The sequence below is a fragment of the Vitis riparia genome, chromosome 4 (assembly GCF_004353265.1).
Source record: "Vitis riparia cultivar Riparia Gloire de Montpellier isolate 1030 chromosome 4, EGFV_Vit.rip_1.0, whole genome shotgun sequence".
In the NCBI taxonomy this organism is placed as follows: domain Eukaryota; kingdom Viridiplantae; phylum Streptophyta; class Magnoliopsida; order Vitales; family Vitaceae; genus Vitis; species Vitis riparia.
The window spans coordinates 2,292,231-2,310,134 of NC_048434.1; the positions used below are offsets into that span (position 1 = coordinate 2,292,231).

Genomic DNA, 17,904 nt, shown 5'->3' on the forward strand with positions numbered 1-17,904 from the left:
ACAAATAAATAATAATTTTTTAGGAAACTTTTTTTTTTATTCTTAAATTCTAATGGTTGATGGTTTCTGATAAAGTCTTTCATAAACTTTTTTACTATTTTAAATTCTAATAATTAGCCTTACGAATAACGGTTTTTGAATTTAAAGTTAGACATTTATGCTTATAATTGCTCTTGACGTTATCGTTCAAAACATTTATTACTTATGTAATGAATATAGATGCTGTCTGGATAACCTTTATTCATACTTGGACGAGAAATGAGGTTATACCTAGATGGATGTAGGTCCCACACTCTCAACTTATTTTCTCATGGTTTTGCCTTTACCTCATTTTTATCATCCTTAACATTATGAAGATAGAACACAAAAATTGTACGGAGAAAACCAAACGGCGTCGTTTGATCTCCAAACAAACGGAGAAACTTAAACAGCGCCGAGTTTCGAAGGACACGGAGAACTTCAAACGACGTCGTTTGCTAGAAACCTTCGTCTTTCTCTCAGATGGCTCAGTCTCATTCTGTGGAGAAACTGTAAACAGCAAAGAGTAGAAGGAAATGGCGATTTCGCTCTCCCTCTGTTCAAATATTCTTCGTCAGAGACAGAGACACACGCCTGAATCGGTGGTACAGTTAACTCAACTCAACCTCACTTCATATAAATTTATTTATTTTTTTACAATCTTGTTTTCTCGGATTCCAAACAATGAATATGTAAGATTTTGATTTCAGTTCCAACATTTTCTCTGTTTCCGAACGGAGCATCATTATTAATATTACAATAATTTTATTTTAAATTTTAGTGATGAATCAAACAACCAAAAGCTGAACTTGTTCTTAGGTTTTTTTCCCAAAACTCAACCGTCGCACAAAATTTTGATTGTGACTTAACGATTTCCTATCGATTATGTAAATTCCGAAACGGTTTCTTTCAGATTTCGGCTCAGTTGCAATGAACAGCACTGGTTGAATTTACTTTTCTCAGAAACTCGGAGGGAAAGTTGTATCAGATTTTGTTTTCCTTCTTATTTTTCGTGACAAACAAACAGCAGAAATTGAGATTTCTTCTTCATCTTTAAGGTTTGATGGCAAATTGTTTTTTGTGTTTGCGCAGAGACCGGTTCCCATACGGATATTAACAGTAGGGAAAAAGAGATCCCGTGGGGTACAACTCATTGTCGATGAGTACATTGAGAAGCTGAAATACTACTGCAGCGCGGATGATATCCAAATCAGGTCAAATCCTAAAAATGCTCGGTTTGTTGCTTCATTGGAATCATCTGACTTAAATGGTTGACTGATTTTGCTAAATTTTAATTCTATGTTATGAGGATTGTAAATATTGATATAATTTGTTTATCTGCATGTGTTTCTTTTGATTAGTTTTCATTGAATAAATGTGTCTTAGATGTTGTTGCAGAAGTGGAAGCATCTTCACCCAAATCACAATTTTATAAAGTGAAAAATATGGATGAGCATTCTATAGATATATGCAGAAATAATTGTTGAGTTCCTTCTAATCTCCAAATCCTGTATGTTTTAAAAGTAAAATTGAGGAGATTTTGAAACTGCAATCTTCAACTAATTTTGTTTGTTTAATTTAATTTCTGTCTTTGAGATGGAAGGTCGGGCTTTTAGCCCTTCCTTTTCTACAGTAGTATGCCACCATTGATTCTTGGAAGCCTGAACTATTTATCATCCATCTCAAGGCAGACCCTAAACCGTTATCACATGATGAAACTTTCTGCCACCAGGACCTTTCCCTCTGTTGCATGTGTTGACTGATAGTACAGGAAATACTTACTGGAGACTTTTTTTTATAGATCATTGGTTTATTCAGAAATGGTTTATGTTGTAACTCTTTGTCATACATGGCAGCGATGTGAAAGCTCAGGTTGAAAATGAAGATACAGCAGTCATGGGTCTCATCCGGCCTGACGATTGGGTATGATCTCAAACACCATTTGGGCATTATCACTATGTTAATTTGATTTTTGATTGTTAACTGCGGTAATCTTACTTGGTGCTTCCTAAGGATAATTTCTTTTGCAAACACCCAAAAAATTGAAAAAAAGAAAAGTTACTTGAACATCTGCTGACACTATTATTAAGAAAAACAATTATTTGTCTGTTCATCAAAATTTGTTTTTCTTGATTTCATGTTTTAGTTGAATCTCCATGTTTTCAAACTCTGAAACGTTATTGAATTCATTCCAGAAGATGGATTTGTAACTGCAATGCTTCTAAAACAAAAATGTAGCACCTCCATTTCTACAAGAGTTCCCGGGGGACCTTTAAAATACTTGCAGGAAGGATTTCTTTTTGTTTGTTCGAAGCTTGATTGCATGTTCTTATCTCCACTCCATTGTTATTTAATTGTAGGTTGTGATGTTGGATGAGCATGGGTTAGACCTTGGATCCATACAGATGGCTGAGTTACTCAGAGATGTCGGGAATACAGTATGGGCGACTTTGTCTATTTAAATATTCTTCAAGCACAAACCTATATATACTTGGAAATGGATATTTTCTTATTCTAGTGGATGTGCATGCACACTGCATGAAGCAGATCATTTAATGCTTTCATACCATATCCTAGAAGTACGTATATGCAGATGTTTGGATGTCAATGAATATTGTATAGTGCAAAATTATCTATGTTTACTATAAAATATTTCATCTTCCATGGACTGTGATGGGAGAGTGTATGTAGGGGGTGAGGGGGATAGCTTTGATACCATGTCTAAGTTGCCCTCTTCCCTAGAAGCTTAAACTGTTAGGATTTGAGCACACAATTGATATCATGCTCCTATGCCTTGATTACTTGGGGTTCAATTATTATCTTAGGGGAAACACTGTACTGCTGGCCAGATGGGCAAAATAAGTTTGCTTTTTCTACTTCTCAGTTTGATGAATTTGACTTTTATGTCTTGCAGTTACCTGAAAGATTTTAATTTCATATACCTTAATCAATGTCTACGTAATTCCACACCCTTGGATCTTAGATATCAAGCTGGGTAATTATTCCAATCCAATTCCTTGGGCCCTTGCAATCTGTAAGTGACCAAATAGCTAGTTGAGATCAAAACTAATCTCAACTTGCATCCTAGATAGGACCTGTGATGCATCTGAAAACATGTGCCTATGCAGCTACCCCATGTCTTGATTTGCAACTTTTTTTTCTTTGTGGTTTTAATAGGTTGATTTGCAACTTCTTGATACATATATATATGATTTAAGCATTACATTTAAAGACTTTCATGTTGGTAGCTTTTTATTACTTCTGTTTCTCAGGGAGCTGCAAGGTTATCATTTTGCATCGGTGGACCTTATGGTCATGGAGAGCAATTGAGAAAACGTGCTAACATATCGATCAAGTTGTCTTCAATGGTCTTAAATCACCAAATTGCTCTACTTGTGCTCATGGAACAACTTTACCGGTAAGGATGTTGTAAATTGCAATTGTATTTTGGATCCAGTACCGTTTAGTTTCATATTTTTTAAATATGAGCTTATGAATCTTGCTAGGAATTAAACTTAAATACACATTTGTGTATTATGAAAGATGAAGAAATACCATATTGGATATCGTATTTCTTTGCAAATATGATCAGGAAAGCTTTGCCTTAAATAAGATTACCAGAAAATGCAAGGTTTAGATCAAGTATGGGAAGTGAATACTTTTTATTTTTATTTTTATTTCTAACGCATTGCAATATCTTGACTTCATTGTGTCTACACCATATTCTGTCTGTGGTCCAGGTTGGTTAAGGTCATATTAGGGTTTAATGTCTTTTGATTGTTTGTGAAGTTCTGCAATAACATGTTCTTCACTTAGTGAAGTAGAATAATGATTACTTTATTGTTTGTACTTTTAGGGCATGGACAATTCTAAAAGGGCAAAAATACCATCGTTAACAATTTCTATTGTGTGAGCTGAATCATATAAATGTATTATGGTAATAAACACACTCTCTCTCTTTCTCTACATGGTCTAATCTTCTTTTTCTTCTGATTGTCTTTTGTATTAGCTATATATATAGATAATTTTTTTTTTGAATCTTAAAAAAAAAAGGGTGTGTTAGATTAGGATAAACCTAGTATGTTTATCCATTGGAAATATTTTTTTTTAAAAAAGGATATAAAAAACTTTTAATTATCATGGTGTGTGGATCAACATTTTATTTTTATTTTATTTTTGAAATAAAAACTCTTATACAATTAGTCTTGTACCCAAAAACAAAGATTTAACTTACATTCTTAATTTAAAAAAAAAAAAAAATTTATTGAAGTAGAAAATTTTTATTTCTCAAATTTTGAAAAAAAATTTAAAAATATTTTTAAGTACATAAGTTATGTACTTAATAATTTCTATACTACTTTATAAAAGACATTTGATTCCTAAAAACAAAAAAATAAGAAATATATTTTAACTATGAAAGCATGTTTGACTATCCTAATGTTAATTTTTATTTTAAGAATAAAAAATAAAAAATATTTTCTTGGCAACCATGGCCATTCAAAGCTAACTCAATGAGATAAAGAAAAACACAAAAGCTGGACGACGTGGCAGCAGGTAAGGCAGGCATTGAATTACATGCCCCGCTTTTGATTTCCAGACCTACGTGGCGCCACGTCACCACCATAAAATAAATAATAATAATAATAATAATAATAATAAATTTTGCTCTATCTGCAGCGACGAGCTCAGCCATGGCTTCTTCAGCTGTGCTCTCCTCCTCTTTCAGAGCCTGTGAATTCTCCAAACCACAAACCCTAATCTCGTTCGAATTCGCCATTGATCGTCTCGATTCCTCTTCATCGTCGGCGGCACAAGAACGGAAGAGTCTTCGCTTCGATCTCCGTCTCCAGCCCGGAAGTGCGGACCAGTCCGGACGATCTCGTCGCCTCAATTCTTTCCAAGGTCAGGTTAGGTTTAGGTTTACGTTTAGGGTTTACTGATTCGGTTGCTCCTGTTTAGTTCCTGAGAAAGCTGCAAAAGAGAAAAGGAATTTAAGAAATGGAAAGGAGTTGGATTATTATTATTATTATTATTATTATTATTATTTTAAAGTTGTTAATTTTTAAGAAAATGGATTGTGGAAGATCGCGTCTTCTTTTTCAAGTCATGAAATTTGAGGAATGAGAAGCAATTAGATTATTTAATTATTTCCAAACGGGGATTTAGGTTGATTTTTGTTTACTATTCCTGGGTGTGATTCTGTTTTTAGTCTTTGTTTTTGGGAGGTTGAGTGCTAGAGATGGATACTGGTGCTGTAGGCTTTTTGTGTGCAGCGATTGGAGTAGTGGATTGGGAAGCGCTCAGATATGTATTCAGTAAAGGCATGTTTGGATATCTGTTCATATTGAATCGCCCTATTGTTCCATTTATAATTTTTTATGCAAATAAATCTTTGTGAACTGGTCCATTGAAGAAAATGGAAGCAGCATTTTCAAAACATGGTAGCAAAAGGAGAATTTGTGACATTTCCAATTCTAAGGCTAATTCTACTCCATCAACATTGATGAAATCTTCAATTTTCTTTGATTCTTCCATTACAAATGAAGGATTTGTTGCTTCAAATACTATCTAAAATAAAATGGGCCATTCAATTCCCCTGGAATTTTTAAGCTTGTTGGGATGGAATTTGGCTTTTACAAGTTCCAATAATAAGATTAGTAGAACAAGAATCAAAGTACTAATTTTAATTGTACACAGGATTTGAATGTTGATGGTGAAACACCCTTTTCTCTTTTCTCTTTTACTGTTTGGTATCTTTTGGCTGTTGGCTTTTGTAAATATATATGCAATAGTTCAATAGAATCAATACCATTGGTCTTTGTGAAATTTGTATGTGTGCATTCACATACATGCATACATGCATTCATATATAGGTAACGTGATAATGCAAGCATGCATATGATGCTTGGATACATATAGCTTCGGAGTTTTTTGTTTATTGTGCCTTTGGTGTAAAGTTGAGTGATTCCAGATATGGTGGTTGATCTTTTGTAGCAGTTGCCTTTTAAGGTGGTAAATAATTGAGTCTAAAGCTGGGAGAGGGCTCCACCTTTTTTTTTTACTTCTTCTTTTTCTGTATTTGGAAGGAGTGTAGTACAAGGATTTATCACAGTATACTTGGGTCCCCTGCTGGTTCAAGGATTACTTGGTAAACTAGATTCAGTTAGTTGATGGGTTTTCCTTCTGGTCTTCATAGTCAGACCCCTTTTTCCTTTTGGGTGGGGGAGGTTCCTGGACTCTATATCTGTGACTTGCTCTCCTTCATCAGGTGGCTTTGGCCTAGGGTGCCACTGGCTTTGTAATGAATGCTTATTAATGACTATGCTGTGATATTTTTAATTTCAAATTGTCTGGGGTTTTCTATTTGGGGATGGTAATATCTTTGCAATTTCATTTTGTGGCGTCATGTTTCGCTTTTCTAAAATTTGATTGTTGTGGACACTGAGTTCTATATCTTCAATAGGTTGCACAAACAGATCGAGGAGTTTTGCTAACTAAAGACAAACATAAAGAGGTAGCTGAAGTTGCTCAAGAATTGCAGAAATATTGTGTTTCAGAGCCAGTAAAATGCCCTCTTATCTTTGGAGGTAAAATTCAAAAAGTGCCATCAAGTTTTGTAATTGAATCCTAGAACTTCCATGCTCATTGAGTTATTATTTGTTTCTGGCACCAACCTTTTCTTTGGAGTTTTTATGTTTACGTAACAAGTAGAATAAGAATTAAAATTCCTATCTCGAGTTAAGTGTTGCAATGGATCAAATATTTTATATATGCACAATCCAAGTGCTTAGAAACCAGTGGGCATTCTTGTATTTGCTTTCCTTCTGTGTCAACTAAAACACACTTTTCAATATGGTATTTATGCTTTGCTATTATGTGGAAATGCATAACTCCGTTTGAATCATATGATTTTTAAAGTTCTTGAGACGTTGACTTCAAGTTACATTCTTTAATATTTATAGTTTAATCAAATGCTGTCCAGAGTGGGACGTAGTGTACTGTTCAAATCCAACCTCACCTGGGGGTGGCTATAGGACTGCATTCGGCCGGTTATTTTTCAAAGCAAAGGAAATGATTCAGGTTGTTGAAGCCCCTGATATCGTGAGAAACAAAGTGTACTTTTCTGCTTTGGGTTTCCTTGATGTAGAGGTCTCTTTGAAAGGTAAATCTATTGTAAATTTCAATCTAAAAATAGAAATGCGAAAATCCAGAGTACCAATGTAGAGGAAACTCGTATTTTCTTATTTGGAATTTGTTTTCTCCTTGAAAACCAATTGAATGCTGCATCATCTCAATTAATGCTGAATTTCCATATGAATATGCTTGTAGGAAAACTGAAGGCCTTGGATGATAAATGGATTCAAGTTGTATTTGAGCCACCTGAACTGAGGCTTGGAGCATTGGAATTCCAGTATGGGGGTGAGAGTGAGGTTGACTTGTAAAGTTCAATACTATCTGCTTTCTCAACATAGTATATCCTTCTTATTATGTGGAAATGCATCACCCTGTTTGAATTATGCGACTTGTAAAGTTCTTGAGAAGTTGACTTGAAGTTAAATTCTTCAATATTTTTAGTTTAATCAAACGTTGTTCAGAGTGGGACGTAGTGTACCCTTTCCAAAGCAAGGGAAATGATTCAGGTTATTGAAGCCCCTGACATTGTGAGAAGCAGGTGTCCTTTTCAGCTTTGGGTTTGCTTGATGGAGAGGTCTGTCTCTTTGAAAGGTAAATCCACTGGGCATTTCACACAGTAGTAATACCTCTCAGTAGTAATATCGCTTGGTTTCCAAACTTTAGTTCTACAATAGGAATTAACTTGACGAATTTATTTTGATAATTTGGATAAATCATTATTGTGGTGGCCTTCAGGGAGGGCCCGTTATAAACTATCAACATGACATAAATTCCTTATATCGAAGGCTCTATTGTAATCGTATTCTTGAGAATATGAACTAGATGCCGTGTCGTCGAGAACACGACTACATAAGTTCAAGGGGTGTCTTTTTTATCATAAAAAGTTATCATTTACTTCAAGAAGATGACATGCCGAACGTTTAAAAAATATAAATATTAAAAGACATTTAGGAAAATGATACTTGAAAAATTAGTGTATGTATAATTATAACATTGAATATTTCATCATTTGAACGAATTTATAATTCTAATCATCGATTTAGATTATTCCAAAGGACTCTCTCTAAATACACTTCAAGAGAACAACTCCTAAACTCCTCAAGTCATCCCAAGCTTGGTAATCCTTACAAGGTTGACAAATTAATTTGGAAAGAATAAAATTCTTAATTTATAATTTTTGGCACTGATGAATATTAATTGAATTAGGATTAAGGTGTACTTGATGAAAATATAAGTTTAAAAACAATGATGTCCTTAAAAACACTCTCTTAATAAAAGATAATCAATATCGAATCCTTTCAAGAACAATATTAAAGTTCATCTGAAAACTATTATTTGCAATCATCAATCTGTATTTTATTAAGGTTAACAAAGTTAATTATTTTACTTACATTTAATGAAAGTTTCTCTTTTATGACTCCTAAGTTCATAATTCCTTTTTTAACTGTGAATATTTTGTAATTATTTTATGTATTTATAATATTTTTAGGTTTAATAGACAAAATTTATTATTTAAGATTAATGAAAATAAATATTAATTAAAATCAATAAATTTAAATATATTAATTTTATAAATTAAAAAAAATTAAATAAGTTTAATCATAAAGTAAAAACCAAGTAACAAGTGATAAGTTTAATTTATTGAACACCTTCTAAGTCAGGAGACAACGACTTCTAATAGTAATCGTGTACTGCCACTTGCATAGACCAAAGATGAAAAAGGAAAAAAGATATTTTGAATGAAGTGTTTATACAACACAATAGGTGAATGTGTTTACAGCCTGCAACTAAATTCAAATGCCTTTTTCACTTTTAAAATCTAGACGGATTTGCAATAAATAGATGCTAAATCATACAGCAGAGTAATGTAACTAGTGCTTGGCTTTCTCAGAAATGGCATATGATATAAATGTTTAATTAAAAGAAATTTGTTTTCTTCCCCAAGAAACTGATGATGAAGCCATAAATGCAGAACTCATCTTCTGAGTCTTGAGTGTGTTTTCATTTCCAGACTTGGGTCGCAGCACAAGTGAGAGATTTACTCAACCTTCTGTTCCTTTCCCCTCTAATATTTTCAACCTTTTCATATGGGGTTTGTAGAGTTTCAAAGCTAAACTAATGACCCTTAATTTTCCTGGTGCAGATTTGGTTGCTAAGTAGATAACGGAAGGAGATGATGGCAAGTGAGGTTGATGATAATAGAGGTATTCAGAATGAGGTCTGTGAATCTGGTTTGGGTTCTCACAAAGTTGCAGATGCAGATTTGGACGATGATGGCAGACCCAGAAGAACTGGTATGCTTTTGGTTGCTTGTACATTAAGCACGGTTTCTTTCCCCCCCTTTTTTTCTTAATCCAAGTTGTATTTCTCTTCTTCTCAACAACGGGCAAACTTCTTTCTCGTTCTAGGTGTGTTACTGGTTTGGATTGATAGGATCTCATTAATTGACTTTTATTCATCTTTCTTTTCTCTCTCTTGTAATTAATTTGATACTGCTAATTTTTTTGGAACAAAAAATAGCGAAGTATGTCACTGTGTGGATCATAGATGAAGTTAATTTCAATTAATAACACACCCTCTTCGAGCATGATTTTGATTAGAGCACTTTTACCTGATAACGCTTTTGTTTAGTAGTAGTTTCATTAAAAATGCTTTCAGTTAGAATTGCTAGTACTTGATCATATAAACCCAAAAAGTGTTTACTAATGTTTTTAGTGAGGTTTTTTAAAACAAAAAAAAAAGCAATTTTTGGAAGAATCAGCTGTCTATAAGTACGTGCTTTCAAAAATTTGAAAACGCTTAAACCCTCTCAAAATAACTCCTAAATATGCTCTAAGCACGCCTGATAATTATCATTTTGATGCATATATTTAGGGTCTCTGTGGACAGCATGTGCACTCGTAATAACAGCTGTTATAGGCGCTGGAGTGCTCTCTCTCGCCTGGAGCCTGGCGCAGCTTGGATGGGTTGGTGTATCAGTTCTTATAATATTTGGCAGCATCACATTCTACACTTCCAATCTCTTAGCAGAATGTTACAGATGCCCAATCACTGGCACGAGAAACTATACTTATATGCAGGCTGTCAAAGCCAATCTAGGTATTGTTAATCCACACTCTCAATACACATGTATATTACAAGTCATATTGTAAATTTTTTTATTAAATTTCTCTAAAATTCAGGTGGAAAAATGTATATGGCTTGTGGGTTGGCTCAATACAGCCTCCTAATTGGACTGGCAATAGGCTATACCATCACTGCAGCAGTAAGCATGGTGTAAGCTGTCCATAAATAGAGTGAGAGGCCATTGCATTTATGAATGTGTGAATAGTGATTTTGTGCTAATTAGGAAATGTGTGTTTCAGGGCTATACAGAAATCGAATTGCTTCCACAAAAGAGGCCATGAAGCCCCTTGCGAGGTTTCGGATAAACCATACATGATAGGGATGGGACTCTTTGAAATCGTGGTGTCTCAGATACCGGATATTGGTGAAATGTGGGGGTTGTCTGTCATAGCAACAGTTACATCTTTCGGGTATGCCTCAATTGGAGCTGCACTCGCCTTTTCAACTGTCATCTCAGGTAATAAAATTTTGATTATTGCCAATGATTTGAATTTGGAAATTATTTCCTTGGCCTTGTTCTTCCACTTAAATCTGCCACTAAAACAGGGCATCGAAAGAGGACCAGTGTGACTGGTGTTGAGGTTGGGCCGGGCATAACTGCAGCTCAGAAGATGTGGAGGATGTTCAGAGCAATTGGAGACATGTTGTTATGCAGCTCATACTCTGCAATTCTGCTTGAAATCCAGGCAAACAGAAACATATTATTCAAAGCTTTAGTTGGGCAAAAATGCTTTGATTAATTTCCACCTAAAAACCAAGGAACATAGCAACCCCGTAAAGAGTATATTCATAATGGATTTTTGTTAATTAACTTAGCAATTTTCAGGATACATTGAAATCTTCAGGGTCAGAAATCCAAGTAATGAAGAAGGCTAACATGATAAGTGTGTCAACAACAACCTTATTCTACTTGATTTGTGCTTGCTTTGGCTATGCTGCATTCGGGAACAACGCCCATGGCAACATGCTAACTGGCTTTGGATTTTACGAGCCCTTCTGGCTCATCGACTTGGCCAACACCTTCATTGTGATGCACCTTGTGGGAGCATACCAGGTGAAAACACATTTTCCAAAACCATTCTTCTAGATGGAACTGTTGGATTAGTAATATGACAAGCAAAAACGAATGAAATTCTGAATTAAAATTAAGCAGAAAACAAGACCATGCTAATCAGGCTGAGATAAAGATTGAAGCCCCCTAAATGGAACATGTAACTTGTTACAGGTGATTTCACAACCAGTGTTTGGTGCAGTTGAATCACAGATGAGAAGGTGGTGGCCAAGGTCCAAGTTTGTAATTGCTGAGTACCCCATAAGAACTGGGAAGAAAAACTTCAACATGAGTATCAATTTGTTAAGGCTGACTTGGAGAAGCATGTTTGTAGTGATTATAACTTTGCTGGCTTTGGCATTGCCATACTTAGAACTGGGAAGAAAAACTTCAACATGAGTATCAATTTGTTAAGGCTGACTTGGAGAAGCATGTTTGTAGTGATTATAACTTTGCTGGCTTTGGCATTGCCCTACTTCAATGAAGTGCTGGCACTGCTTGGGGCTATTAGTTACTGGCCACTGACAGTTTACTTCCCAGTGAATATTTACATTGTGCAAAAGAAGATCAGTCGATGGACAATTAGGTGGTTTGGGCTGCAGTCACTGAACTTTGTGTGTCTGCTTGTGGCCTTGGCTGCAGCCTGCGGCTCCATTGAAGGGTTTGCTGAGGCTCTCCATATCTTCAAGCACTCCTAATTAAACAATAATGCAACAGTGCCTATGTAGAAATGATCAAACAGCTTATGCTAGCGATGTACTGGCTTCTTGCAAGCATGCATAAAATTGGACATGTTCTGCAATCTTGAGATGCTATACTTAAATAATTAAGTGTAGGGGTTGTTCATGTTAAAATATGGGCGCACATATATGTTACATAGTTCATGATTAAGCTATTCGCCTTTACCGTATTTGTTTTGTATCGGTTTTCTAAAGTATGAGCCACCTTATGTGTAGAGCCCAATGCCATCACGGGTCTTAGATGATGGGCCTAAGACTCGCGAGACCTAATAGTCCAAAGGGTATGGTCCCTAAGACATAAAGGGTATATATAAGACAAAGTGTCTGTTCCTTTTAAACATATCTTTGAATAAAATAGAACCCGCTCTCTCCTGCTCCCATCGTCTGAGATATTACAGGAAAGTAGATGCCCCTCCTTAGAAGATCTGTACCTCTTCATCAAGTGCATAATGGATTCAGGTTGGTTCCTTAATTAAACTCAAACCAATCAAAATCAATGCCCAATACCAAGCTCGAAGCCCATGTCGAAAATCAAAACCCAAGCCCAACAAATCAAATTAAAACCAATACCTCCAAGCCCAAATCACACAAGCCACTAGCCTAAAATTCATATTTGAATGTAAATCCACATCCAAAATCAATAAACCCAAATCAATATCCAACAGGCCAATCAATAAGCATGAATCAATATTTAATAACTCAATAACACAGACCAAATCGCAAATCCAATCTAAACCAAATCCTCAGCCAGGCCCAAAATACCCAAACCTACTCTTTTCAGATAAAAGAAGATATTTACCTCACGCTCTTAAAGCCCTTCCTTGAAACCCTTGCATGGAAAATCAAGGGGCGACCGGGCAAAGTGTGTCAATGGAACTCCGGCCATGTTTTTGAGGAATTAAAATAAAAATAAAAAAATAAAATCATAAAATTGCAAAAATCAATTATTTTGTTCTGCTTTAAAGGTTATAAGTCTAATCTCAACGATCAACTTAGTGGTTGTGAGACGGTCGTAATTAGTAATTTATGTTATCAAATACAATCAATTAATGAGACACCGTTTAACTAAGATGGCATTTGGAATTGGAACAAACAGAGAACAGTCATAATTTCTATATAAAATGTGGAAGAATGTACTTGGAAGAAATGAGGGCTGTGTTCAAACTAGGCCTTCCATGAGAGAGGTTTTGGTGGTTCTTAGTCAGTCTGGCCGGGAGAGTTATATTACTATTACATAGGGTTTTGGTGTGGTCTCCATGGGGTTATGCTACACAGTTTCAAACCTATCGGCTGTCGACTTCTCAAAGTTTGAACACACTCTGTTTAGAAGAATGTACTTTGATTTCTTTGTTGATTTTTCTACACGTTAGATGCTGTTGATGCCAGCTGATGCACCTATCCTCGTCTTTTTATCTTTTCTGCATATGATATATATCCACTGACAGCTAGCTCTTCTAAAGATATATATCTTAAATTCTCTCTATTTTTGTGTCTTTTTTCGGTTTCATATGCACGCCCGCCCATAGCCATGGTCCTTATGCCACTACCAGGGACTTGGAAATTTCTTTAAGGTAATTACAATTGTTTGACCATTCGATAGCTTCCTGAACGTAGAAAAACAAAACCAAACCTTACTACCTAAATGCATGGAAAGAGTCGTTGGATGATTAAGGTCGAAAAACAAAGGATTGATGTTGAAATATGGAATGAATTGTTGACCCAAACAAAGGATTCAATGGGCTTTCACATTTATTTTCTTATTTTGTTTTGGATTACATCAACACTAGTCAAATCAACCTTAGGAGTCGGTGGCCTATTTTTTCTGATAAGCTACGCTTAATGGAATCTTAAGACTATGACAGGCTTATTTATCCATCTTTGTGTATTTTTTTCTTAAAAATAATGTAACTCCTCAAAACCTTAAATTTATTCTAAAGTTAGACACAAATTTTTATCATCCCTAAATTTTAGGAAATCTTAGCTTGAGCAAAATTATTGGAAAAAAAGGAATTCTTTTCAAAAAAAATTTTCCCCTCACATTCGCTTGTTAGACCTTCAAAACCATAAAAATAAGAAGTGTTAAAATAATAAGTTGAGTGGAGAACAAGGAATTTAAACATTTATAAGACAATTCTAATATAAAAAATGAAAATAAATTTTTCAAAAATAGATCTTGCTTTTAAATTGTCATTCCATTCATCAAAATTTGTATTGTTTAAATTCTTAAATATTGACCATCACCTAATTCACCCCCGTTTTGGGTGATTAATTTTAAGTTGGATTAACATGAACCTAATAGATTTCTAAATGCTTTAATTTTCTTACTCTCAAATTTTCTATTGATAATCAAATAAGAGAAATTTTGTAAATTTTATTCACTATTTTGTCCTTTCTAATTTCTTTTCCTTAAAATTTAAGCAACCAAAATGTAGTATTAAGTAATATAGTCATGTTACAACAACCAAATTTCTTTTCTTCACCATTTCAATTGAATTTGAAAATGATGTGATTTTTGAAAAGAAAAAAAAAAATTAGACTTACACATATCTAATGTATGGTGACATGAATTAGCAGAAGTTGAGAAAGACGAAATGGTAATTAAACAAGAATTCTTTGTTTTTTTTTTTTGACGAAATCAACTCATTTTAAAATATACAAAAAGATGCAATCAACAATGAAAAAGAAAAACATCAAAGCAGCCATGATGGTTGGTAGTTTTGGCTTAAGTAGAACTTGTCAACATATTCAACGCACTACGTTGAGTAAACCAAACAAATTAGAAGTTAAAAGTCTTACTCTTCCCACTGTTATTCAATAGAGTTTGTTATTATGGATGGTTGAAAGATCAAAAGTGTACCTACCCTTTATACCAGTGTCATTTGATAAGCAAAAATGTCAGGATTGAGCTTTTTTTAAGGCAACATTAAGGAGGAGCCAACAATAATAAATCTAGAAAAGAAATTATGTCTTTGCGTTTGTCCCTTTCTAATCCAAAAAGTAATTTGAAGAATGCTTTTGTAGTTTTGACCGTATATATATTGTGGATACAGTGGAGTACTGTAACGTGCGTTGCGCGACTTCACCAACATGCATGAATAAAAGAGAACATGCTTTTTCTTTTTCCTATTATGCTTAATGACGTTGATGGAGATTTTATATTGAGATAAAATTCAATTTATATTAATCCTTGAACAAAACTTAATCTAGAAATGATCAAAATTAACCGTGAAATATAATTTAGAAATGAATCCCAATCTCCCAAACCTACGTTCATGCGCAGATGATGGAGGATGCTGCAAAGGGTAGGTGAACTGTTGAAGTGGTAAACATCCCAACTGCCGGAGCTTATTCACCAGATACCACCCAAATAGCACCGCCTTAAATGTCGCGGAAACCAGAATATCTCCGCATTTGGCCGCAAAATTCAAACCCAAGGGGTGGTTGGGGCTGTTGGACAAAAGGTAAAAGGCGAACCACATTGATCACACGGTATCACATCAACCCCAGAGAGAGAGAAAAAGCCAAAAAAGTGTGTCGCCCATTCGTTTTTGTGATACAAACGAATGAGATTTGAATTCGATACAAAACAATGGTAGGAGGGTGGAGATCAGATTGCTTCCCAGAGGCTATCACTTGACCAGAATCTAGATTCAGTATTTGCTATGCTTTTACATCATCAAGGAGAATATCATGGAAAAGAGGTTTAAAATATAATTATTATTTATGCTTCCTTCCACCAACGTCTTTTCACCGTCCCAGCCCTCAACTAACTCTGCACGTGTCTCTAAATTAAGGATGGGGGGATTTAGTTGAAAATTTCTTTCCTGGTGTTTATGAATAGACAAAAATTCTGATGTGCCCTCGGCATTTAAAAAGCAAAGCCAATAGGATAGGCTTTCCTCTTCAAGCCAATGTGAACGAGGAGCCACTAGTACCACATGTGATCATCTAATAAGAAAGATTGATATATATATATATATATATATATATATATATATATATATATCAATATGTACTTATGGAACCACAATCGCATATTAACCATGCCCAAAAAGAGAATTTCCTTTTCTTTTTGCGCCTAACGCTATCGATGGTCATTTTATTACTAATTTTGCAAATTGATATGAAATCTTGTAGCATAAATAGCCATCACAAGGATAGTTTAAAAGAAAAGAGAAAAAAAAAAAATTCCGCTTCTCTTCCTTCAAAATTTTCCCCACCAATCTTCCATATAAACAAACAAACTTAAAGCTCAATATTTCCAAATCCTTCAACAAACCCTAATCTAAAAACTCATCAAAATCTTGACATCCCATTTAAAAATCCTCATCTTCTATGTCTAGAGTCATCCAATCTTCTTATTTTTTATCTTGGGCTGCCTAATGACACATGATGGTGGATGCTAAGGTAGTTGGACAATGCAATGCTCATTTTGACTTTATTTGAAAAGTGTTTTAAAAAATTATTTTATAATATTTTGTAAAACAAGAATTTATTTAAAAAAATGTTTTTTATATGTACTGATTTGGTTTTACTTATTTTTCATATTTTCTTAAAACAATTTTATAAAAATAATTAAATAAAATTAGCTAAAAATACCTTATTTTAGGAATAGAAAATTATTTTTTATAAAACTTGTTTTCCTTATTCTTTTCTTCTTAATAATAAAAAATTATTTTAAAAAATGATTATCAAACAATACTTTAATTGTTTTCATTTATGCCCTCATCCACACTTCATATTACAAATGCAAAAAGTCAGATGATGACACTTTAAAGATACCCATGGTCACTCCGCAATTATCAAGAAGCCAACATTAAATTTTTATTTAACATTAACTTGAAGGTTATTATCCAAATCCTAACTAAAATAAGCAAAAATTTGAAAATTAAAAAAGTGTTATTATAACATTATTATAGATGAAATCTTATGTCGATTAGGGAAAGAAATTTTTAAGAATGGTTTCTTCTTAATTATATGAAACTATTTTAAAGTGCGAATTATTATAAGTGATATAAAAACAACTTCGATCGAATGAAGATGATTTGCTTTTGAACCTTATTTCCATTTACATTTTGTTGATGAAACCACCTCCCTTCCTCTATCTTGCCCGGTTCATCGGAGAGAGATCTTTGACAATTTCGAAATATGCCGGCGGAACCTTCCTTTGGGTTTTCAAATTCCACGTTTCCTTTTGAAATTAGAGTTTGAACTTTGACCAGGAACTCTCAATTTTTGGTGTGTGATCATACTGGGAATATACACCACTCGCCTACAACATCATGGTCTACAACTTTTGATGTATATGATTGTGAAATTATTGTAAATAAGACAACTGTCATGCAACTTTTCAAAAATTATCAATATTTTTATTCAAAGGGAATAAGAAATAATTAGGAAACGTAAAAATTATTATTATTATTTTAAAAAATTTATACATTTATAAATCTTTTCTACTCTCTCTTTTGAATAAAGATAAAAATCACTTAGAAATAATTTTAAAAGGTTTATGAAATCCGGTGGGATGTAATTTTGATTAAAATACCTTTATTTACCATGCTTTTTCATTGAAAAGAGTCTTTTTAAAAAATATTTTAGTATTTCATATAAATTATTTTTTTAAAGGAAAAATCCACCATAAAGTGACCGTAGTGAGGAATAATGTCAAATTATTTTTTATTTTTTATTAAATATGATTTTTAAAACACTTATCAAATATGTAATTTTTATAAAATCCTTCTCAAAATCACTCCGGTACAAAAAATTTTAGTTAAAAAAGTACTTATAAATATTTGAAAGCGGTTATAATCCTATTGGTGAACCCATAAAACCATT

At 33.8% G+C, this 17,904-nt stretch overlaps 2 protein-coding genes across 4 annotated transcripts; both read left to right on the forward strand.

Moving 5' to 3' along the window:
* Positions 1-511: 511 nt before the first annotated feature.
* LOC117912950 (putative RNA methyltransferase At5g10620) lies at positions 512-7,090 on the forward strand. Of its 3 annotated transcripts, none has more exons than XR_004651065.1 (7): positions 512-623; positions 1,111-1,253; positions 1,875-1,941; positions 2,379-2,456; positions 3,291-3,436; positions 6,482-6,605; positions 6,981-7,090. XR_004651065.1 is itself a non-coding variant. In XM_034827766.1 (7 exons), exons 1-6 carry the CDS (start codon positions 555-557, stop codon positions 3,912-3,914), a joined length of 543 nt encoding a protein of 180 aa, XP_034683657.1. In that variant the 5' UTR covers positions 512-554; the 3' UTR covers positions 3,915-3,955; positions 4,696-4,776. The 3 variants fall into 3 exon arrangements, 2 of the variants coding, with proteins under 2 accessions (XP_034683657.1, XP_034683658.1); XM_034827766.1 differs by lacking the exons at positions 6,482-6,605; positions 6,981-7,090 and adding exons at positions 3,875-3,955; positions 4,696-4,776; XM_034827767.1 differs by lacking the exons at positions 6,482-6,605; positions 6,981-7,090 and adding exons at positions 3,875-3,955; positions 4,696-4,776 and having other exon boundaries at positions 1,111-1,232.
* A 1,647-nt stretch (positions 7,091-8,737) lies between these two features.
* LOC117912951 (amino acid permease 8-like) lies at positions 8,738-12,043 on the forward strand. The gene is made up of 7 exons (XM_034827768.1): positions 8,738-9,446; positions 10,027-10,251; positions 10,335-10,428; positions 10,518-10,735; positions 10,825-10,964; positions 11,105-11,332; positions 11,504-12,043. The coding sequence occupies exons 1-7, from the start codon at positions 9,326-9,328 to the stop codon at positions 11,726-11,728; spliced, it is 1,251 nt and encodes a 416-aa protein (XP_034683659.1). The 5' UTR covers positions 8,738-9,325; the 3' UTR covers positions 11,729-12,043.
* Positions 12,044-17,904: the final 5,861 nt, after the last annotated feature.

Bases quoted from the DNA above. Each gene is read 5' to 3' on its own strand.
- LOC117912951 (XM_034827768.1), top strand. From the start codon at position 9,326: ATGATGGCAAGTGAGGTTGATGATAATAGAGGTATTCAGAATGAGGTC. The intron at 10,429-10,517 runs GTAAGCTGTCCA...TGTGTGTTTCAG, and splicing joins ACTGCAGCAGTAAGCATGGT to GGCTATACAGAAATCGAATT. The intron at 11,333-11,503 runs GTGAAAACACAT...AACTTGTTACAG, and splicing joins ACCTTGTGGGAGCATACCAG to GTGATTTCACAACCAGTGTT.
- LOC117912950 (XM_034827766.1), top strand. From the start codon at position 555: ATGGCGATTTCGCTCTCCCTCTGTTCAAATATTCTTCGTCAGAGACAG. The intron at 624-1,110 runs GTACAGTTAACT...GTGTTTGCGCAG, and splicing joins GACACACGCCTGAATCGGTG to AGACCGGTTCCCATACGGAT. The intron at 1,942-2,378 runs GTATGATCTCAA...ATTTAATTGTAG, and splicing joins TCATCCGGCCTGACGATTGG to GTTGTGATGTTGGATGAGCA.